Source organism: Colletotrichum higginsianum, chromosome 6 (assembly GCF_001672515.1).
Source record: "Colletotrichum higginsianum IMI 349063 chromosome 6, whole genome shotgun sequence".
NCBI lineage: Eukaryota > Fungi > Ascomycota > Sordariomycetes > Glomerellales > Glomerellaceae > Colletotrichum > Colletotrichum higginsianum.
In genome coordinates this window covers 4,306,912-4,328,906 of record NC_030959.1, presented here as the reverse complement: position 1 = coordinate 4,328,906, position 21,995 = coordinate 4,306,912, and the positions used below count along the sequence as shown (strand labels likewise).

The following is a 21,995-nucleotide window of genomic DNA, read 5'->3' as shown; positions in this document are numbered from 1 at the left end:
CCAAGGGAGGACAACATCAGGACTAGGGGCCAATACGGATACAGAAATATCGGCGAAAGGTACTTTACAGGGGTCGAGCCCTTTAGTGCTTCAATATCACTCTTGCAGGACTTCAAAGGTAGTTCTGTATCTGGTGAACTTCGGAGTAAGCTTTCTTCTTCTCTTCTCCTGTTTCTTTAGACCTCACTTACTCCCTCACTATAACTAAGACTGGGGTATTAGGCTCTGATAGAACATATGTTATCGAACCACCTCGAATTCTAACTGCAAATCTTCGCGGATTTCAGGAGAATGTCTGCAAGCAGACTTCAGGGGGAGAAAACTCAGGAATGTGCACGCCTACAGGTAGCTTTGACTTTAAGAAGAAACAAACTATTGACTTTACCTGGGGATTTTCGTCGGGGATGTCAGGAATCTTATTTTATGGCGTATTAGGTTAGGAAATTATTACATCTACTTCTATCATGTAAGGTCCTCAGTATCTATCTACATAGAAGATATTCAAGAAATTTACCCTGTAGAATGAAATATAGGTCTATTAAAATCTATTAAATGTAATAGGAATAAGATATGCTTAATAGGGCAGCTAGGATTCATAGATAAATTATAGTACTCTAATTAAAAAGATCTGTTAGTACTAGGAGTGTGGAATAGCAAGGAGCATAATTATTCTCTAGTTGCCTCCCCCTCTCTCTCTCTCAGGTATTCATCTCATTAGCCCTTTTTTCGATTTTCTTCTCTTTTTTTCCAACTCTCCTTTCAGAGACGTCGCAGTCGACAGTAATCATACCATGTCTTCTGCAGGAGAGGCCCGTTTCTACATCGTCTACTCGCCGAAAGACATAACCGAGCGCAACCCCAGTCTGACGAGCAGTCAGAAGACTTTTGGAAAAAAGTCCGATCCGCCGCCTTTGAATGCCCCGAAGCACCGCTCCTAGTCTGGCCTGTCTTCGGACCCTTAACGACATCACCGTCCTCAACAGCACGGCTGCACCAGGCGAGGGGTTCGAGAACCGGGAACCGTTCGTGACCGAGATCTCCGACGGTTCCAAGACGTTCCACCCCGTGGCCTCGCTGCCTGCCACCTATCCACTCCTCTCCCACATCACGGCATCCGTCGGCATCTTTGACGATTTCCTTGCGGTTAGCGAAAGGATGACGGAGCTGCACGACTTTGACTGGGCTCATGTCGACGAGGGTAAGCGCGCAGGCGTCACGATATTCCGCTGCCGCGACGAGAAGTGCAGGCGTCAGCCGCACTTATTCATGACCAAGGAACCGACGCTCTTCATTGAAGCACAGGAGAAGCCTTATGTCACCCTTGGCGAAGCCGTATGTGCCATCGACGAGTGGCTTCTTGTCTTGCAGAAGGAGATCCTTATCGCCGAGACCGGGCTATGGGGATGGCGATAATTGGGCTTGCCAGACGCCACTGCTACCAAAGGATACGAAGTTTTGGGTGTCTGGTCTTTGGAGGACGGATGTTGTCCGTCAGGGTGGGATTGGATCTGGAGAGCAGATGCCGTGGAACCCCGAGACAGGGGATGGATGCCCAGACACGAAGGAGGGGTGGGAAGAGCGTTTAGAGATGGCAAGACAGAGGCGAGATAATCTACGCACTAGAGGCGACGGCGGTCATACGCCTGGGATGATAGATGTTGAAAGTGGTGACTACAGGTCAGTTATGTAATGCAGCAAAGGTAGCTTAAATGCAATAGTTGTAGGGTGCTGCTTAGGAAACAACTAGGTGTTACTGCAGGCAGAATTCTCGCAAGATACTAAGATAAGGGCCTAGGGTTGCATTAAAAGAGAAAAACGTAATTTTTTAGGGCTTATTATAAGGTAATTTATCTAGATCACTTCTTGAAACAGAATCAAGAATAACTAAGAATAGTGCGTCTTAGATATTTAGTTGCATGAAGGTTAGTCAAGGGTATACTAAATAATAGCACATAGATAGCGACAGCTTAATATGGCTTTTATAATTATGCAAGAGTATAATATACCAGGTAAGAGATGTTGCTAAAATCGTTAAGACAAAGCACTGCTCTTGGTATTTACAATAGCTTTTGCGCAGGCTCCCGCTCCTCCACCTCCTCTTTCGGTGTAATGTCCTTGGCAACAGCTCTATTCGCGCCTATCTGTGCGATGTTCGCAGCGAGCCCGGTGCAATAGTATGTCTTAAACTGCCTTGTGGGTACCTTTGCCTGGAACATCTTGTCCAACTCCTCAAGCGAGCGGTTCTTCGTCTCGGGGATCATCATCAGCACCCAGAGAGTCGCCAAGACTGAAAAGCCGCCGTAGATAAAAGTGACGCTACCGCCAATGGCGCGCTGCACGTAGGGGTTGGTGAAGTTGATGGGCACGGATGTGACAAAGGAGCCCATGGATGCGAGGAACAGCGTGCGTTCTCGCAGCTGACCAGTGCCGACCTCGGCGGCGGTGACCCAGGCACCGGGGCCCCAGGTGAAGCCGAAGATGCAATACCACAGGATCAGCAGAGCGGCCGAAGCGTTGGCCACGGCAGCTGGATATCTCCCCGAGGAGCCTTGAGTGGCGGCAGCGCCCGTGGCCATCATGCACGCTGCGAGACCAACGGCGCCCCACGACAGCGACCGGCGACGACCTATCTTGTCGAAGGTCAGAAAGGTGATGATGTGTACGGCGAAACCGCAGCCGGTGACCATGACATTGGTGCGGAGGGCGTCGGGGAAGCCAAGCTGCTGCATGAACGTGACGATGCAGTTTTGTATGAAAGAAACGCCCTGGGCCTGCTGGAGGATCTGCACGCTCATGGCGATGACGGTACGGGGGAGGTTGGTTCCGCGGAAGCAGTCGAGGACGGTGATGGCGGCGTGGTTCTCGCGCTGCTGCTCGACCTGGGCCTTGAGGAGCTCGATCTCCTGGGGAACCGTTTCCGGGTGGTTGGAGAGGGAGCGGAGGACCACCTCGGCCTCATCAAAACGGCCGCGGTAGATGAGGAAGCGAGGCGACTCGGGGAGGAAGAACCAGAAGGAGATGTATCCAAAAGGGACGATGAGTTGGCAGAGAATAACGATGCTGTGAACCGGCCAGACCATCAAAAGAGGCACATATTTTACTTGAATAATATATACACGCAGGTGTGTTCAATGTTTGGAAAGTTGTAAACTTACAGGTATTGCCACTGGTCTGAGCGGCTTCTCGACGCATACACCACAAGAGTGGCCAGGAATGTACCAAATGAGGTGAAGAAACTGTAAAGGGCCAGGAATGCTCCTTGAGTATGGGTCAATATGTATATATATATATATAGGGGGGCAGCATGACGAGTGACTGTGTTGTAACGACGTACCTCGGACCCGGCCCGGGGAGGTCTCGGAAAGGTACATGGGCACGCAGTTGGAGGCCAAGCCGATGCCCGAGTAGACGACGATGCGGCCCACGACCAGCTGCCAGAAGGAGGTGAGGGCGGTGGCCTCGATGACGATGCCCGTGGTCATGAGGGCTGACATGATCATGAAGGCCATCTTGCGGCCGAGCTTGGAGGTGACTATGGGCGCAATGACGCAGCCGATGATGATGCCGGCCGAGCCGGTGCCGGTGCCGACGGAGAGCTTGTCCGAGGGGATCACGTAGCGGCCGAGCTCGGCATCAAAGGGACCGTACTTGCGCTGGAACTCGGAAAGCCCCAGCGCGCCACCCCACCAGCCATTGTCGAAGCCGAAGCCGAGGGCTCCCAAGGAGGAGACGATGCCGATTAGAACGAGGCGCCAGTTGAGGTCCTGGTAGAGGGGGTCCTCCTTGATTTTGGCGAGGATGGCCATTACAAGGGGGAGCAGCGGGATGACGGGAAGCGATCGAGGTAAAAGATGGAGGAAAGGGTGTAGAAGAGACACAGACACACAGCGGTGGTTTCAGCGCGCAGTTGACCAAAAGTCTGTAAAGGAAATGGGATATGGGAGAGTTGGGAACATATATGTATTTGCGAGGGGTGCGAAGAGGTTATACAGGCGGGCGCTGTGTAAGTGAGTGGGGGGGGGGGGGGGGGGGTCGGTTCACTATGAACAAGAGCTTTTGAATAGGAGCATTTGCTATGTATCTAGAATTATGCAAGGTACTCACATTTCTTCTCTCCAGCATCGATGGCCTGCTGCGAAGATGTCCATCTTTCGCACGCGCCCCAAAACGACTGGCTATATCCTGTACGTACGCGAATGTTGCTTGTGCCATTCCTTTTACCAAAAGAGGAATTGCGAACCGCCCCCGGCCTCTCCTCCCCCCCCGCGGCGCCTTGGCCGATCCCGCGCGGGCTTTGTAAAAACGACTTATCCCTCCCTCGGCCACATCAGGGTCTGGTGCTTCGCTGACCCGGCTCAAGAGCGTCTCGTCTCTCACATCCCCCATTCCCTCAAACGCGGTACTTTTGATGCGGGGAAACCTCATTAGTACACTGCCATATTAGGCAGTCAGAGGCTCCAAGACTTGCGTACGCACTCGCAGGGGGGCGGGGAGCGGGGAGCGGGGGGAGCCGGTGGGAGCCTCCTCTGGTGCCGCCGAGTCCATCACACATGTGAGAGATCCGGTACCGCCTCCTGGAGTTGTTGTCTGCCATGGTGAATACACTCCGCATTAATCTACTGCCCTTGATAAGGGGATATGTATCAAAACAGCTTCCATCACTTGATATTGCCATATTGGTCTGCTGATGCTTCACCTTCTCTGCCTTTTCTGCTTCTGCTGCCTCTTCTTCTTCCCAACTGCCAGAATCCCTCTTCCATGTTTTGAAGGATATTCCATACCTTGTGTCCCCCTTTCCGACCTTTTTTCCCCCTTCGGCTACAATGTCGGTCAATCCAGTCGTCAAGTCCGCGATGCTGAAGTCTCTTGCCAGCATCGCGGCCCAGGTCGCCGCGAGGTGGCATGACCCGATCCCGCCGCCCCTAGACTGGCAGCGCGTCGTCGAGTTTGCCGTGTTTGGCCTTGTCCAAGCCCAGATCAACACCCACTGGCAACGCCTCCTCGAGGACCTCTTCCCGACGCGCCGCCCGCAGCTCAACGAGCTCGACGAGCGCAGCTTCTCCGACAGGCCGCTGCCACCATCACCGCGTGTAAGCGGGATCAGCTGGCCCAACGTCATCGGCAAGCTCTTGCTCGACCAAACCGTCGGGCTTTTCATCATGAACGCGGTCTTTCTCGTGTGCACCAACGCCGTGCGGTTGCAGAGCGCCGCCCTCGTGTACGAGGCAGTATCTAGCAGAATATCCGACGTGATCCGCGCGGCGTGGAAGCTGTGGCCGTGGGTGTCTTTGCTCAATTTCCTCTACGTCCCTGTCGAGAAGAGGGTGCTTGTGGCGTCATGTGTTGGTTTCGGATGGAACATGTATCTCGCCTTTACCGTCATGGCAAAAGATGGTAACTAATTGAGTTCTACACGGTTGATTTTATAATTCTACATGGTTTTGGTTGCCTGATGCTGTATACCACACACAGCTCTTGTGGCAAAAACCTTCTGGCGGAGTGAATATTCCTGTCATGAATGGGAGGGGAAATCCGAAGAACATTTCAGTCGCCTTATGACTCGGTGTTTATTAAATGTCATCCTTTTAAGCTGTGATAACAGCCCATATGTACAACAAGAGAGATGCGAATAATTTCCCGTCCGAGTTTTCCTATGCTCGAGACTTTTCACAATTCATCGTGCCTTGTTCTACTAAGCTTAGATTCTACTGGTTGACACTTCTAGGTAGATCTTCCGCTTAGCTAGAGGAGTGTACCTTTAAGCCAGTAATGGCATTTTCTTTCCTATCTGTAGCATTTACATTTTTCATGTCTTGTGTAGAGATGGTGTCTAGAAGTCCACTAACATTACATCATGAAGTTCTCGTCTGGATGAAAACCGCGTCATCGTACCCCTTTCTTTTCAACTTATCTGGCCTCGAAATCCGTACCAGAGCATCGCAGGCCATCTTGGGCTCTGCCGGAATCGTCGGAGTCGTTCTGACTGGCTGGGTAGCTGGGTCTCTGCCATCGCTGGGCTTTGCCGGGCAACCCGGGATCTGTCGGCATCGTCGGAATCGCTGAGCTGATAATCACTGGGTGAGGGAAAGACAGTGGGTAACTATGTGTAGTGATCTGTAACGACACGGCCGGACTGTGAGACATAAGGGGCGGAGCCTAGAAGAGGAAACAAGGAGGGTAGAACAGGTAGCGGAACAAAAATTCACAACAGACAGATTAAATCTACAGGGCAGTGTTACAGCCTTAACCTGTTTAGGTATTGGCTGGCGTAATATTACATTAAAGAATATGAGATAATAAGTTAGAGTTTCTATTATTGAAGTTTTGGCTTTGTGGCGAAGTTGGTTGTTGTAACCTGCTTGGAACAGATAGATAGCTAGTTTAACGCGTAACTTGGGACATTTGGTCCTAGGGTAAGAGTAAGGCGACGTAGGGCGGTGAGATTTTGCTTCCAGGGATTAGCCGGATATAGATTGCAGTAGAATATAGACTTTCCGGAGTCAATAAAACGGAGAAATAGACATATTCCTAAAGTCCGTCGGAGCCGATTGCTATCAAGGTAACTTAATCTTACAAGCTCTCTAAGTAGAGAACTAAAGAGTGTAAAGACTTATAAGACTCAATTCAACAACACTTTTTCTAACGAGGAAATCATCTCATCACAACAACCAAACTTTACACACTACCTTAAACACTGCAAAGTCTCCTGCTACTTTTCACACCGTAAGTGCAACTTGAGATAGAAGTTAAAGGTCTTGATTAAGAGTCTAGAATAGCACTTCAGCACAATGGTCACTCTTACTCTTCTCGTCACCGTCGCTCTGGCTACCACCTCTTACGGCTTCACCTGGAACACTTGCCGCAACGCCCCCCCTTGCGAGCAAAATTCGGTCATAATGTCCAGCCAACCCTACACCAGCGGCCAAGTCAACTTCATCTACGATAACGTCGGGCACCCACTTATGGGCACCCCCCACATTTGGGCACCCCAAAAATGCCTCAACACCATGACCAGCCTCCTCATTCCTCCCACCTCCAACCATCACAACAATTACAATACTTATCCAAACAACTTCATTTTTTGGGAATACCTTCTTCTATACCTTATGGTCCAATACACTGAAGATGAGGTCCAGCAAGCGATTGAAGCCATCAGCAACGGCATGGCCATAAAGAGGGCAGGCATTGTGTATGGCATTCCAAGATCAACCCTTCAGCATCGACTTAATGGCAAGCAGGCCAGAAAAGCTGCGTTTTCTGACCTTCAGAGGCTTTCCCCTGATCAGGAGCATAAGCTGGCTGAATGGATTCGCATTCAACATGCCCTTGGAGTTGCCCCAACCCATCTGCAAGTGAAGCTATTCGCAGAAAGGATCCTCCATGCTATGGGAGACACAGAGCCCATAGGAAAGGGCTGGGTTTCTGCCTTCATGAGGAGAAATCCTTCAGTCAAGGTTCAGAGAAGTCGCCCTATCGATTCTAGACGTGTTAATGGGGCATCTACTGAGGTCATCAGGGACTGGTTCAAACTCCTTGCCATACCAGAGATCATCAGCATCAAACCAGCCAATAGATACAACATGGATGAGACTGGTATCCTTGAGGGCCAGGGATCTAATGGGCTGGTGCTGGGCATGTCTGAGACGAAGTCTGTCCGCAAGAAACAGCCTGGGTCAAGGGCATGGGTATCTGTTATCGAATGCATCTCTGCCCTGGGCCATGCCCTTGATCCCCTCATTATATATAAGGGCAAGACAGTCCAGCAGCAGTGGTTTCCTCTAGATCTTGGCCCTTATGAAGGATGGCAATTTACTGCAACAGAGAATGGATGGACTACAGACGACACTGCAGTTGAATGGCTGCAGAAGGTCTTCCTCCCTCAGACTGTCCCTCAGACTGCCTCCCAGGGCAAGGAGGGCAAGGATGAGGCTAGACTATTGATTGTTGATGGCCATGGGAGTCACACAACGACGGAATTTATGTGGATATGTTATATTAATAACGTCTACCTCCTATTCCTTCCACCACATACCTCCCATGTCCTCCAGCCACTAGACCAGTCAGTCTTCAGCCCTGTGAAGGTGGCCTATAGGAAGGAGCTTGGATATCTCAGTCACTGGAATGACTCTACTGTTATAGGCAAGAGAAGCTTCCTTGGATGTTATCAAAAGGCTCGTCTGGCAGGCCTGACGATGCAGAACATCAGAAGTGGATGGAAATGGACTGGCCTATGGCCTGTTTCTATAGCAAAGCCCCTTATGAGCAAGTTGCTGCTCCCATCAACACCAAGGGCATCAGATCAGGCCAGCAAAGGGCAGTCTGGAGGCCAGGGAGATAAAGAATGGGCATCTGCGTCATCTGCAGTAGTATGGTCGACGCCAAGGAAGATGAAGGACCTGGCTGGGCAACTGAAGCTATTCACAGAGCTGGACAATGATGTCCATACTCAACGCCTCCTTTTCATGAAGGTGAAAAAAGGCTTCAGCGAGCAGGCCTATGAGCTGGCAACTGCCCAGCATAAGCTGGAGCTCCTGCAGGCCCAAGTCACCAATAATGCAGCAAGGAAAAGAAGGACAGTCCAGATCGACCCAAACACCAAGTTCGCTAATATCAAGGACATCCAGAAGGCTCAAATTGAGGCTGGCGAAAAAGAGGATATCACGGATGAGTCCAGCGAGTCTGATTTACCTAGTGAAGCTGAAAGCTGTATTGTGGTGGCATCTAGAAGAGTGCAATAATTAATTGAAGTCGATGGTTATGATGGAGATGGCTTCATTTTTGGGGTGCCCAAATGTGGGGGGTGCCCATAAGTGGGTGCCCGACGTTAGTAGCAACGGGTATTGGTACGCTCACAAAGAAACCGGCATCTTCGTGTCGCCTGGGGGATATTTCCAATACGCCCACGGCAAAAAATATCTCGACGTCTTTAGCAAGAATCCCGATTACGCGGGATCTTCCTGGATCGCAAACTCCGGCTCTGCATGCTGCCTGCCCGACGAAGTTGGCACCGGCATTAAGGACCTCCGAGCTTTCAGCGGTTAAGTCATGATGGATTGGAGGCATTCACGCACGCGAAGGACACTTTGGAGGCACTCGGAGGCAGGACTTACGAGTCGCCTTGTGACTTGGTGTTTGTTAAATGTCATCTTTTGAGCTGTTTCGACGGGCCAAGTGTACAACAGAAGACATACAAATACTTCACCATCCTCAGTTTTCCCATGCTCAAGACGTTTTACAATTCATCGTGCCTTGTCGTCTCGATATTGGCTGAAGCGACGTTGGTGAAGACAACCCGCCGATACGCAACCAGGTCCCCGTCTGAAACCTCGAGAATCAGGTGCAAGTGTTTGTCCTCCTCTGGATGCTGGTTTCTCCCTTTCTTCCGCAAGTCCTTCTCCTCCGGTATCGTCACCGTAATCTTGGCCACGTCGATCCCGCTCAGCCCAAGCCGCGGCACGGTCTTGAAGGGCGTATTCTGCGTCGACGTCGGATCGAGATACTGCCACCACTTGCACTTCAGTCGCTCGCCGTCCGGGTCGCAGGATCCGGAGGCATCGAGAACATTCTTCTGCCCCGCGACGACAGCCATCTTCAGCACGTCACGCGACCGGTCGCCGTTGACGACAGCCACCGGCGGGTGGCGGCCCCGGGCGAAGGAATCGGCCACTCCCCAGTTCATGCGGGCTGCGAAGTCGTTCTGGAAAGCATCACGCCAGCGCCAGATGGTGAGGTGCGAGCCCATGACGACTGTGCCGTCGTCGGACCGGACCGCGTCGACGGTGTCGGCATAATGACCTTCGCCGTAGTTGACTGGGCCGTATCGGCCGCCCCAGGAACCCCACTCGGGATACTCTGGGTCGGACAGGCCGTTGGGGATGAGATGGAGCAGGGACGGGGTGTCGCCCTCGACGATGAAGTCGGCGTCGGGATACGCGGCCCCGAGGGCGCCGGCGGACTGGATGTTGGCGGCGATCCAGGACGGGGACACGACGTGGCCGTCGGCGAGACAGGGGAAATTGTAGTACTGCTCCCCCGAGATGCCGCTCCAAGCGGCGAGGGCGTATCGGTTGAAGTGATGCACCGAGGCGATGTAGAAGAGGCGCGGCCAGTGCCGGCGGATCCAGGCCCCGGTGTTGTCCTGGTCGGAGATGGCGTAGGCGCGGATTCTGGAGGCGAAGATGTCCGTCTCTGCCGGTCCACGAGTCGCGTTGACGTGCCAGAGCGCCTGGGCGAGAACCGAGGCGCCGCCATAAACGGGGATATAGAGGGGTTCGTCGGAAGCGTCGACAGCAGCGACGAGGCGCCGGGATCCCTCGCTGTCACGGCCCTCGCCGACGCCGTCCATGCCGTAGACGGGCAGGCCCGATACGATGAGGCCGTGCAGGTGGGACGTCTCGGGCCATCCGTCGGCATGGGTGCGCAGGTTGGGCCGGGCCTGGCCGTAGGCATCGACGATCGCGTGCATCTGGTCGGGCCGTGTGGTATCGTTGAGCCAGACGCTCGTAGTGGCGACGAGCCCCTCGATGCGCAGCTCATTGGCGTAGGTCAGCAGGCGAACAAGGGACTGGGCATCGTCCGGCTCGTTCGCAATGTCGCTGAGGAGGAAGACGCGGGGTCTTGCGGATGGCTGGCTGCTGGGGCATTGTGACTGAAGAGATATGCTGGTGAAGAAAGCCGCAAGGGCTAGACGAAGGGGCGACGACCATGGCATGATATGATGGTGAAGGCTGCTGAGGGTTGGGGTACTGTGTAGAAGAACCAGAGAGAGGCAGAGAGGAGCCGGTCTGTTTCTTCTTCTTCTTCCATCTTTACACCAAAGAGAGAGCCCCCTCTGTTCTCGGAGTGGGACATGATGATTGGCAGTGAAAGAGGTGCTTAAGGTTACTACTTTGGGTATAGATGTGTATATGTCGAGGGAGGGGAAATCATAACTAGCTATACTCCTAGTCAAAGTGACACTCATTTGACCCCACACCACACCCTAGAAAGGTGTGTGTACACTACCTAAACGTTCCGTCACATTGACCAGGGGCTGTAGCTGCTGTATTAGTAGCCAAACATTCCATAGGAGGTAGATCATCCAAGATTCTCTCTGTGCCGATAAGCCGATTGGGGTAGTTGTGGGGTACCGATGGGGGGAGAGAGAGAGAGGGGAGAGAGAGGGGACCCTTGAGTTCCCGGCCTAGGGGTCTCACAAGATGCGTGTGTATGTCAACTATTAGAGCGCTATGTTTCTGCTGCGCTTTTGGGCTGCCGGTGGTTTAACAGTTGTCAGCGTTGAATGTTGAATAGCAACGCATGCGACTCTGCTGCAACAGTGCTGACTGTCTCCCGAGAGAAGAAGGGGGGGGGGGGGGGGGGTGTCTCTGCCAGCAAATGTAGAGCTGCTCAGCACTATTCAACTTGCCCTATAGACGTTGGGTTACTCCTGATTCAATACTGTATTGTTAGAATTTGATTTCCTGCGTTGAATTTAGTTGCAAGCGTTGCAGTTGCAGTGCTTCTCTTTGCTTCCTGAGTAGCCGTGTGCACACCTTTAGAATCACAACCATGATTTTTAACATACGAAACGATGGCTCTAGGGCGCGTCGTTCAAGTCTCTAAGATGCTTTTTGCAACGCAAATCTTGGTGTTTCCTTGTCTAACCCTGGTGCTACATGGAGTAATCTACCGGATAGTTGCATATTGCATGAGGGGATTGAACTGTAAAGCCTTCGTCCTGATACTAGTACAGCCTTGCTACATTGTCTTGACAATCGGTCAGAATGTTGTACGAGAAGTTCCAGTCGTGGAACTCTGCCTGGTTTTCTGGTAGTAGTAAAATGTTAGCTTTGGCAGAAAGGTTCGGAAAGAGGTGTGTGTCGTGTCGCTGGACACTCTCTTACTAGGAACAGGCCCCTTGATGAATGGCTGGACCTCCTTTTCGATCCGGTGAGACTCGTCTTGCCCGGCGTTTGAGAAGATCTGCATGGCTCCAGCCCTATCTCGGCGAATGTTCTGGACCGATTCGAGCCGTCGCGGGACCTCGTTGCGGTCCTTGACGTTGGCGAGGAATACTCCGAGAGCACCGGCATCCTCGATGGCCTGGTTCGCGCCCTGTCCTTGGTCTGTCTGATGTGAGAACGCAGTTGGGAGAGACAGAGAGAGAGAGACGGAGAGAGAGAGACGGAGAGAGAGAGAGAGAGAGAGAGAGAGAGAGACAGAGCATCTCTCATGATACGAAACCGGGGGACTACTATCCAACTTACGTGGAAGCATCGGATGAGCAGCGTCTCCGATGAGAATTGCCTTGCCGCTGGTCCACTGACGAATGGGCCCACGGTACGCAAGCTGCCACAGCTTGAGATCCTCGGCGTTGCTAATCAATCCCGCGGCCACGTCAGACAGATCACGTAGGGTTTTGAGCCACAAGCTTCGCAGTCGTGCGTGTCTGTGTGACTGTGTCTACACATCCCTCTCTACTCACCGGCAAATCTCAACCAGGGAAGGGTGGAATCCAGAGAATGTCTCCACCAAGTCGTCGACATTGCCTCGCCCGTGCCAGTCTGTGCGAGCAAAGCGTGTTAGACCCGGTTTGCCAAAGCAACATCAACCACACACTCTCTGGACTGGGTCACATCTTCATACCTTCCTTTGCGGCCGGGCCCTTTTTGTACACAGAGCTCGGGTGCAAGGCAACAAAATTTTGTACTTGGCCACTGGTGGAGGGCTCAAGCCCGTCAGTCAAAGTCGAGAGTACACGGCGCCAAAAGCAGCTAACTATACGTCGTGATGGCTGTGGGGGGAGGGGGGCTACTGACTCTCTGCACGGATACCAAACGAGCCTCCTGTCGGAACCCGTGGCAACATGAAAGGTCGCCACGTCCTCCTGGAAGAGGGGCTTGGTGACTAGGTTGTTGAGAAGCTTGGAGGTTGGAATAAGGAACCGATACGCGCACTCGTTTACGACGCCGGCGGGGATGTCGGTGCCGAGGACGCTACGGGCCACGACGGACTAAAGGCGGGTGCAAAATATCTGTCAGAAGCTTTTGTCCAGTCGGTCTGTTGTGTGAGGGTAGCATGTGGTGGCTGCTGACTGGGTATATACTTACGTGAAGACCATCAGCGCCTACAATGAGGTCTTTCTGTAGCTCGGTCCCGTCTTGGAACTTCAAGAGGCCGGCCTCACAGTCGACGGACGCGACGGGCGAAGACAGGTGCAGAGTGGCGGGGGTGACGCCGGCAGGGGGTTCCAGAGCGAGTCTTTTGAGTTCGTTGTGTAGATCAACCCGGTGAGAGAAATACCACGGGGCGTGGAACCTAGACGCGAAGTCGTCGTATTTACCGCTGTAGTTCACCTTTAGGGTGGCACCATCAAACTGCTTCCCCTCCATCACTTCCACCAACCTGGCCTTTTTTCGATCAAAGCCGATGGCGTCTAGGACCGGGGCAGCATTGGGGCCGACGTTGACGGCGGCTCCCAGCTTGTTTGCGAAGCGGGATCGCTCGTACACCTTCGGGACAGACAGGTATAGGTTAGCATGGCTAGTTCTATAGATGCTTTCATGTTAAGGGATTATGATGGAAGGTGATCGATTAATGATGGTGTACCTGCATGCACGCTGTGTCCCAAGCGGATCAACGTGGCCGCCGCCGCCGCCGTCAGCCCGGCGATACCCGCGCCAACGATACCGATATCCAACACGATTCCTGAACTCTTTCCGAACTGATGCGTCCCGGGCCGCTTCGTGGCTGGCATAATGGATCGTGGAAGGGGCTGAGAGACGGTGGAAGTAGATAGGTATTCCAAGATTGTGTATTTGATGATTAGATTAAGAGAGGAAGGGTAAAAGAAAGCACCCAATCGAGGTGCGATGGCAGGGTCTAAAGACTGTTAGCTAGGCATGTGCCGATAGCAATAGAGAGTACTAGTGTAGAGGAAGATGTAACACAGAGAACCGTACAAGGGAAAAGGGGGGATAGTACAGCTTTTCTGCCAGCAAGCTGTAAATTTAGGTAGAGAATACAGCGTAGTCTTCATCCCCATAATTGCTAGAAGGCTATATTTGAGAGTAGTAACTATGAAGAGCGGGCTTATATGACTTTCCTGCAGTTCCCACAGGGTGTCAAGATTTGTATGCCTGTAGAGCTTACAGCCACAACCTTACAGTAGCCCTAGCGTTTATTATAGGGTTGTAGGCATGTATGAAGTAGTATAGAGAAAGTAGAAATATAATAGTACTAAGGTATCTAAAGTTTAGACGTATTACTTTTCTCAATAGTATAGTTAGCAATCTAGTAGCAAACTAAACCCTACTTTCCTAGCTGTACATCTTAGTTAAATATAATATCAAAAAGATAGAAGGAGAATATTAAATGCCTACTTATATAAATAAAAGCCTAAGTGTTATATTAATTCTATGCTACAACATTGAGTTTTAAGATCTATAGCTACTTAAAATTAGAGTATTGTAGTGTAAGCCAGCTTCTTGGCTTAGATTTATAAGGCCTTACTATAAAGTAAAACTTATAATCTTATTGGAGTTTAGATAATAAGTCTATGGATCCTATCCCCCCTTCTAATTCTACTCTCACAAGATCTGCAGTATGTTACAGGGAAATGATGAACAACCCCTCTCCCTCTTTGTTCCCATTCACACAGTGACCCCCGCCCCCGCCCAGGCCGACTCGGATCGCATAATTCGTACAACGCCGGGGACCCACCGCCCCCGCCCAGGCCGAAGCATCAATGTCATCCGACCCAGAGTCAGTCGGTTGGATAGGAATACCAAGAACACTCTGCTGGAGGTGAGAGGTACCGGCCCCTAGTAGCGCCGACAGTAATATACCTATTCCATTCCGAGACATATGAAGCCCCGGCCACAGCGGGCAAGTGATCTTGAGAAAAACTTGAGTCTGCCATGTACGTTCCAACGAATGCTTTGTGGAGTGGACGCGAAGGCATGCACACACACACACACACACCAACAAACACAATTGCCAAGATGCCTCTGCCCATCAAGGACCTTCACACAGTCGAGGTGTTTCCAGGCTACGTGGCCGAATTCAACGTCGACATCCCGCTGCGTACCGCCACGAAGACCCTGCCCCATGACCCGCTCCTCGTCAGAGACAACGTCTACCGCCCCAAGGGCGAGAGCAAGCATCCAGTACTGGTTACGTACGGCCCTTGTACGTTTGCATGCAATGATTACAATCCCCTCCTCCTCCCCCTCTAGTTCCTTTTTCGCCTTGATATTCTTATTTTCAGGACTAACATGAAAGCTCTTCTTTTCCTTAGATGGAAAAGACATCCCGTATTCCATGTTAGACCACCCCCCAAGTCCCTTTTCTTTCCTTCGCTTTCCTTTGCGAGAGCGAGAGACACAGAGAGAGCCGCGAGAAGGGCCACGGGGTCAACCGCTCATCAGAAGACAGATTCCACCCCAAGTCCTTTGCGGAGGTTGACCAGGAACAAAAGAGCCAGCACTCGACATGGGAAACCCCCGACCCTGGCTTCTGGACCTCGCATGGATATGTCGTGCTTCGCGTCGACGAGCGCGGATGCGGCCAGTCTCCCGGCATGCTGGATTCTATGAGCAGGACAACGAGCGATGCCTTCTTCGACGTGGTGAAGTGGGCGGCCGAGCAGCCATGGAGCACCGGCAAGGTCGGACTGCTCGGCATCAGCTACTACGCCGGCAGTCAGTGGCGTGTGGCCGCTCGCAGGCCCAAGGGCCTAGCGGCCATCGTGCCCTGGGAGGGCATGTCGGATTACTATCGCGACCGTGTCCGCCACGGCGGTATCTTGTCCAACACATTCATCGGTGAGTGAAGCCGGTCGAGCGTGTCCGAGAGATGCTCTCGCGCCAACTGACTCGACCCCCCCCCACACATAGATTGGTGGTGGAACAGACAGGTCGTCAGCAACCAGTATGGGCTTGCTGGGCGAGCTGCCAGAAATTGGGGACCAGACACACTTGAAGGGTCTCTGCCCGAGAGTGAGCTGCGAGAAGCCAGAAGATCCCAGCCCGCAGACACGGCCGAGTTCAGGTTCAGGGACGACGAATACTACAGCACCAAGGACTTTGACCTCGCCGACATCGAGGTTCCGCTTCTCAGCGTGGCCAACTGGGTGAGTGCGCGTCCGTCACATACACACACACAAAAACTGTCGGGACTTCTGCTAATACCAAGGCTTTTTTTACACGGTCCATCAGGGCGGAATCTTGCTTCACCTTCGCGGAAATGTTGTAGGCTACATGCAAGCTGAGTCCAAGTTCAAATATCTCCGATGCATCACCGGCCGCCACGACCTCCCGTTCTACTACCCAGAGGAGGTCAAGGTGCAAAAGTCCTTTCATGACGCTTTCCTGAAAGGCGAGGATGACGTGGGCTGGAGCGTTCCCGGTAGAGTTCCGCCCGTCGACATATGCCTTCGTCAGGGCAACCCGGGCTGCAACAACCCAGCGCGGAGCGGACGTCGTTCCCCAGGAGACAGGAGTCTGAATGGCCCATTTCCAGGACTCAATATATCAGGTTCTACCTTGCCGGCCCGGGCGAGATGACGACCGAGGAAGCCCCAGAGCGCCAGCTGCTGAAACACGAGGCCATGACGTGAGTAGAGAGGGGTTTCCTTACCCGATGGGAGAATGTTTTGAATATGTGTATCTAACTCGTGACACATACCTTGACCCAGAGGCGAGCTCAACTTCCACACAAAGCCGTTCACAGAGGCGGTCGAAATCACCGGTCATTCAGTAGCTAACCTCGTCGCCCCTGTTTTTGGACCAAGACGGCTTCACGCCGTCAGACATGGACATCTTCGTGACCGTTCGCCACTACGACGTGAACGGAGACGAGAGTAGAACGCCCCTCCAGCCCCCCGATCTCTATGAGTGTCCCCTGCCGCGCCGTTGGCTGACCGCAAGAATGCAGTTTTCTACACCGGCACGACTGGTGAGCCTGTGCCTGTTGCCAAGGGCTGGCTGCGCCTCTCCCTCCGCCAAGTCGACACGACCGACCCAAGACACCGGCATTATCTCCCGCACCAAAACTACCGCTCTTCCGATGTACTGCCGGTCGATGCAGGAGTGGAGTATCCAGTCGATGTCGAGATCTGGCCCACCAACGTTGTCGTCGCAAAGGGCCACACGCTCGGCCTGCAGATTGCGGGCCACGACACGCAGGGGAGCGGGCTGTTCGAGCACACGCATCCCGAGGACAGGCCCAAGTCGGTGTTTGACGGGTTGAACCGGATTCATGTTGGGCCGGGTTCGCAGAGCTACCTGGAGCTTCCCATCATTCCGCAGCTTAGGAACACTCCGTCCGATCTGAGTGAGGGCCACAAGAGCCTTTGAGCCACGTGGAGTTGTCAAGGCATATCCAGTCGCAGATGGACTTTCCGGATATCAGGATAGACGTACCTGTTTCGGTAAACACGGGTCACGAATATGCTCGTGGTGGTTGTGTGGTTGCTTATAGGCTTAGACGTGGGGGAATCGTATTTCTTCCATGAGCCACACAGCCTTCAACCCGCCTTTGTTTTTCAATTCCAGCACTTTACAGGGTTACACGCACTCTTCAGCTGCAAATCGTAAGCCTAGGTGTGCGTTTTTGCTCGTGAGAACACATTTAGTCACCTAACAAAGCAAAGCAGCACCTCTTGCGCCCCCTCGGATGAATTTAGTGCAATGTTGAATCAGAGACAGGCAGCAAAGTGAGACCAGAAGAGGAACAATTTTGCGTCTGTCCAAAGGTCAAAGGTCAATTCATCAACGCCTCTAAAGTAAGGACCATTGTGGTGCAACACGGCCAGGGCATCCTCCTGAGTTCCTCGATGAAGAGGAGCAGGACCTTTCTCGAACCATGGCCAGTGGTGCTGCTGTCGAGCTTCAAAACGGAACAGCGCCAGATCACCAAACCGGCGTAGAATACAGCCACCGGCAGCCACGGGGATGGGATGGTGTCGGAGAGTGTCTCTGCGTGCTCCATGATCTGCCAGGCGAACCTGTGAGCCCCCGGGCTGCGTTTGAGCTCATCGTCGGCCGCCAGCTCCTGCTGGCGCGTGACGGGGCCGTCGCAGGCGAGCCGCGGCGGGTAGCCCGCGAGGACCGGGAGCATCTGAAGAGAGGAGAGGCTTAGGGACATTTGGCAGAAGAGATACATGACCACCCAATCGCGGCATGACTGCTCCATATACGCGGCTGCCCAGAGGCCCAGGGCCTTGGATAGCTTTCTCTGGACGAGCCTGACCTCGCCACCCGCCGACAAGGGTACGAAGAGGCACTGCTGCGTAGCCATCTGCAGCGAGTGTATGACGTGAGTAAAAGTATGGATGTCGACGAGGATGGCGACAAGGACCATGAGGGGCTCGTCTCGTGTCAGTTCCGAGGCCGCTGGGCGACCTTACATGAACGTAGCGTACACCTACATGGCCGGTGACCTCGCCTAGGCGGGCCCGGAGAGGCACTCGAGCGAAGATAGAGTCAGCAGGTGACCGTAGTGGAAGGAGCGTAGCACGTCCGCAAGCAGAAGAGCCGGCATGGCGTTCCTAGAAAGGGTTTTGCTTAGAACGGGCGATTCCAGAGCCTCCGGGATGATTCATGTGCCTCCCCACTGATACGGGCGCGACATTGGAATCGACGTACCAGCATTCACCGGGCTTGGGGTGCTACACGTCAGCTTGGGGAAGAGTGGAGGAATCGGTGGCGTTTTGTCATCACATACGTAACCTTCGTGCTGCCTGCGGTTTCCAGCCCGTCAAAAGGGTGTTAGAAGATGCGCTCTCATGCTGAGGGGGTCGGGAACCGACCGTGACAACATAGCCATGACAGACATTGGTCTGCCTCCAGGAGGCCTCGTCCGCGCACAGCGCGCCATACGTTCCGAGGAGCACCCACTGAGTACAAACGAAATCAGCGGGGACTGGACCGCCAGTGAGCCCATGGTAGCCATTGCGCAGGAGAGGTATCCGGAGAGCCGTGCGGGCTGGAGGGTCTCGGCGGGGACGCGGGCGAGGAAAGGCAAGGTGGGATGGACCAACGTGCAGTATGAATCCAGCAGCCGGGCCAGCACCGACTCTGGCAGTGCCGGCGGCGCTTCCAAGACCAAGGTGGCCGGGTAGTGGATGTCCATGACGGCGGAGCCCGCGCTCACGAGGACCTCTGTCTCGGCATCAAAGTAGACGGCATCCCTGGCTGTCTCGTTGCGCATGGCGTGTTTGAACGAGACGACGAGGCCCGGGTCCAGCGGCCGGTGCGCCTGTTCGGCGTCGAGGCGCGTGGGCGTGCGGTCCACGACCCAGGGATGCTCGTATCTCGATGGGGACGGCCTGGTGAGTTCTGCGGATCCGCTAGGGTCGGTCACCATCTCTTTTCGCAGGGCTCTGTTGGGAGGAACAAAGGTCGGGCTGGTCAAGTGAACAATGAAGAAGAGTAAATGTTCCTCAGCTGGTGAGTTCAAGGTAGAGGACGCGCCTATAGTTAAATACAGGGGAAATGCTACAAAACGTCTGTGCGCAGTTTTTACCCTTAAACCCTTTAAATAACTCTTCCTGCTAATTGAATGTAGGTTTTTATAGAATACAAGGTCATTCTTTTTCATTATGTAAAGTAGTAATAGATTAGAGAATATTTATTAATTTAATTATTTTAACTTTACTTGCGTTATCTAGGGGGAAATTACGTCTACCTTATATTCACTAAATACACTATACTAGATAGCCTGTACGTTTTCAAGTAGAAAAACTGTGTAGTAGCTTACTTTTATCTTTTATCAAATTATAGGGGGAAACGCTATTCCTTTTTTACCTTGATACATTGCACTATTGTTGGAGCCCTATTGTATATATATATGTAGGGCTTAGGGGTCTACTTGCAGTAGGGAACCTAGTAACTAATCAAACTACTGTAAGAATAGCTAGTATAGTCTCAGCTTCAGTAACTACTCTATCCAACTCTTCTACTGTTTTGTACAGCAATCACTTTTGTACTTGGATCTACCCTACTTTCTGCTTACGTGCGGGCAGAAGTATTCCCCGGCACTCACCGAAACCAATATAAGGCCTGTTACCATCTCGCTGCCCGCAGGAGCCTTTCAGTACTATCTCATCGCCGTCCTGTAAGTACTGCATGCGGGTGCCGTCGGCTAGCTCGACATCTTTGGACCCTGCCTGGGTCGCTTCATATAGACAGCCCAGCTCGGTCTTCTTTCCGCCAGAGTCAACATGCTGGAGTGGCCCGACAGTCGAGCCCTTCTGGTCAGCATTCGGCAAGGAGAGAGAGAGAGAGAGAGGCCAGGTTGAGAGGTCGGCGGAGCGGCATCAAACTTACGTCGCCAGAAATCGTTCCGGTACCGATCAAGTCCCCAGAGCCAAGCCCGCACGCCGCGGATGCGTGGTGTGCGAGCTGTTGGAAGGGCGTCCAGTACAGATAGCGAAGATTGCTGGATGCCATGTGATGCGTCTTGCCGCTGCCTGATCATCATTTTGCCTCAGCCCTGCCAAGTTTTCCAATGTCGTCAGTGAGATGTGGAGCGTGACTTACGAATCAGGTCTATCTCGAGATGAATGTCGAATGTTCCGTTCGATCCTGGCCACTTGAGGTGATCAAACGGGGCTGGGCTTTGTGTTGTCTTTGGGGGGCATCTGAACGGTTCTAGAGCCTCCAGGGTGACTACCCATGGGGAGATTGAGGTCCCGAAACCTGACAGGCGGTTTTGTCAAATCAACAAATTTGCCCTGAAGCAGCAGTCCGGGGGGGGGGCATGACGAACCCTTGCTGTGGAAAGGTCCAAGCGGCTTCATCTCAAAGATCTGAAGGTCTCGCGAGGACCAGTCGTTCAGCAGCACGAAGCCAAAGATGTGCTCCTCGACGTGTTCGATGGCAAGTTCCTCCCCGTGCTTGACCGGTTGCGAGACAAAGACGCCCATTTCAAGCTCGTAGTCGACTTCTCGCGAGGGGCCATATGCGGGATTGCCGTCGCCGTCGTAGTACACGCCCCTGGGTCTCCGGATGGGTTGCGGAGACGGGACGACACTAGACACCCGCGAGTTATACACAGAGGGTGCGTAGAACCAGTTATCAGGGATCGCCGCACCAGCTGCCATGGGAGAACACTTGGTGTCGTCAGCGAGCACTTTTACCCTAGAATACTACTTCTTGGGGTCCTGCAAATGCCACACAGAGAGAGGGAAGGTGGCCAGCTTACATTCTGCACGTGCTCCAGAGAGCAGTAAAAATCCGAAAATCCCCCAATGCGAAACGGCAAATGCATGGTGACGTTTGCCAGTGGGATGAGACATCGGGATGGTACATGATTCGCTCTTATGCTTTGGATCAGAACGTCGCGGACGGCGCGGCGGGTCGCGCGGCCCAACGCGGCGAAAGTGTTCAAGCACGGCTTGTGAAAGCATAGTCAGAACCGGGATGAACTGTTGGACTCTGCTTGGAGCAGTTCTGGAGGGGAAAGCGGGCAAGTCTCTCATGTTTTGCCCATTTCTCTATCCCCTTTGCGTACCTGGGAAAATATGGTCTCGGCACCCGGTCCCAGGACGTGGCCGAGGCGATCCTCGGCGGCAAAGGCAACCAGGTCGATAGCGTATTCGCCAATGGCAGTGGCACACCTGGGGGTTGCCTGCGTGTCGGAAGAGATGACGCCAAACGGAATGTTGTGAATGGTAAAGGGTGAGTCGACGGAGGACGCCAAGAGATCTGGAATCGGAGCCATGTTCGGGTATACAAAAGCCACAGAGGATTACTAGAGCCTTTAGGCCACTCAAGAAGGACAAGTCGTTCTGGCGATCCAAAGCATGTACTTGTCAATCGAAAGTCATGGATTGGCGACGTGGTGGGTGCTTCTTCGTACTTGATGGAGTCTGGGGGGCGCGTGTTTAGACCCTTCTATGTGTGTTGCCACCAGTGGAGGCCCGAAACTTGAAAGGGTTAGACGGTGCCTCGGACGTGTGGCGGGGCCGGGTGCCGGGGAAAGCCGGGTTCGGCTCGGGCGGGGGGTTT

At 53.2% G+C, this 21,995-nt stretch overlaps 9 protein-coding genes across 9 annotated transcripts; 3 read left to right on the top strand and 6 right to left on the bottom strand.

Annotated features, from left to right (window-relative positions):
* Positions 1-791: 791 nt before the first annotated feature.
* CH63R_09651 (uncharacterized protein) lies at positions 792-1,413 on the top strand (the record flags this gene model as incomplete). The annotated part of the gene is made up of 2 exons (XM_018304625.1): positions 792-895; positions 939-1,413. 2 exons carry the CDS (start codon positions 792-794, stop codon positions 1,411-1,413), a joined length of 579 nt encoding a protein of 192 aa, XP_018156648.1.
* A 644-nt stretch (positions 1,414-2,057) lies between these two features.
* CH63R_09650 (Monosaccharide transporter) lies at positions 2,058-3,806 on the bottom strand (the record flags this gene model as incomplete). The annotated part of the gene is made up of 3 exons (XM_018304624.1): positions 2,058-3,100; positions 3,156-3,236; positions 3,335-3,806. The coding sequence occupies 3 exons, from the start codon at positions 3,804-3,806 to the stop codon at positions 2,058-2,060; spliced, it is 1,596 nt and encodes a 531-aa protein (XP_018156647.1).
* Positions 3,807-4,823: 1,017 nt separating this feature from the next.
* On the top strand, positions 4,824-5,402 carry CH63R_09649 (Mpv17/PMP22 family protein; the record flags this gene model as incomplete). Its single annotated transcript, XM_018304623.1, has 1 exon — positions 4,824-5,402. One exon carries the CDS (start codon positions 4,824-4,826, stop codon positions 5,400-5,402), a length of 579 nt encoding a protein of 192 aa, XP_018156646.1.
* Positions 5,403-9,232: 3,830 nt separating this feature from the next.
* On the bottom strand, positions 9,233-10,711 carry CH63R_09648 (Cellulose-binding protein; the record flags this gene model as incomplete). The annotated part of the gene is made up of 1 exon (XM_018304622.1): positions 9,233-10,711. The coding sequence occupies one exon, from the start codon at positions 10,709-10,711 to the stop codon at positions 9,233-9,235; it is 1,479 nt and encodes a 492-aa protein (XP_018156645.1).
* Positions 10,712-11,725: 1,014 nt separating this feature from the next.
* On the bottom strand, positions 11,726-13,738 carry CH63R_09647 (FAD binding domain-containing protein; the record flags this gene model as incomplete). Its single annotated transcript, XM_018304621.1, has 8 exons — positions 11,726-11,808; positions 11,886-12,107; positions 12,249-12,430; positions 12,467-12,545; positions 12,628-12,698; positions 12,801-12,994; positions 13,092-13,493; positions 13,601-13,738. The coding sequence occupies 8 exons, from the start codon at positions 13,736-13,738 to the stop codon at positions 11,726-11,728; spliced, it is 1,371 nt and encodes a 456-aa protein (XP_018156644.1).
* Positions 13,739-14,984: 1,246 nt separating this feature from the next.
* On the top strand, positions 14,985-17,339 carry CH63R_09646 (X-Pro dipeptidyl-peptidase protein; the record flags this gene model as incomplete). Its single annotated transcript, XM_018304620.1, is given in 8 exon segments — positions 14,985-15,160; positions 15,370-15,806; positions 15,879-16,114; positions 16,200-16,419; positions 16,425-16,596; positions 16,679-16,739; positions 16,744-16,894; positions 16,918-17,339. Coding segments are annotated over 8 exon segments (1,875 nt in total).
* A 406-nt stretch (positions 17,340-17,745) lies between these two features.
* CH63R_09645 (uncharacterized protein) lies at positions 17,746-18,345 on the bottom strand (the record flags this gene model as incomplete). The annotated part of the gene is made up of 1 exon (XM_018304619.1): positions 17,746-18,345. One exon carries the CDS (start codon positions 18,343-18,345, stop codon positions 17,746-17,748), a length of 600 nt encoding a protein of 199 aa, XP_018156642.1.
* Positions 18,346-18,429: 84 nt separating this feature from the next.
* On the bottom strand, positions 18,430-19,350 carry CH63R_09644 (uncharacterized protein; the record flags this gene model as incomplete). The annotated part of the gene is made up of 2 exons (XM_018304618.1): positions 18,430-18,532; positions 18,893-19,350. 2 exons carry the CDS (start codon positions 19,348-19,350, stop codon positions 18,430-18,432), a joined length of 561 nt encoding a protein of 186 aa, XP_018156641.1.
* Positions 19,351-19,978: 628 nt separating this feature from the next.
* CH63R_09643 (Fumarylacetoacetate hydrolase) lies at positions 19,979-21,708 on the bottom strand (the record flags this gene model as incomplete). The annotated part of the gene is given in 6 exon segments (XM_018304617.1): positions 19,979-20,236; positions 20,313-20,455; positions 20,526-20,654; positions 20,659-21,097; positions 21,190-21,381; positions 21,499-21,708. Coding segments are annotated over 6 exon segments (1,371 nt in total).
* Positions 21,709-21,995: the final 287 nt, after the last annotated feature.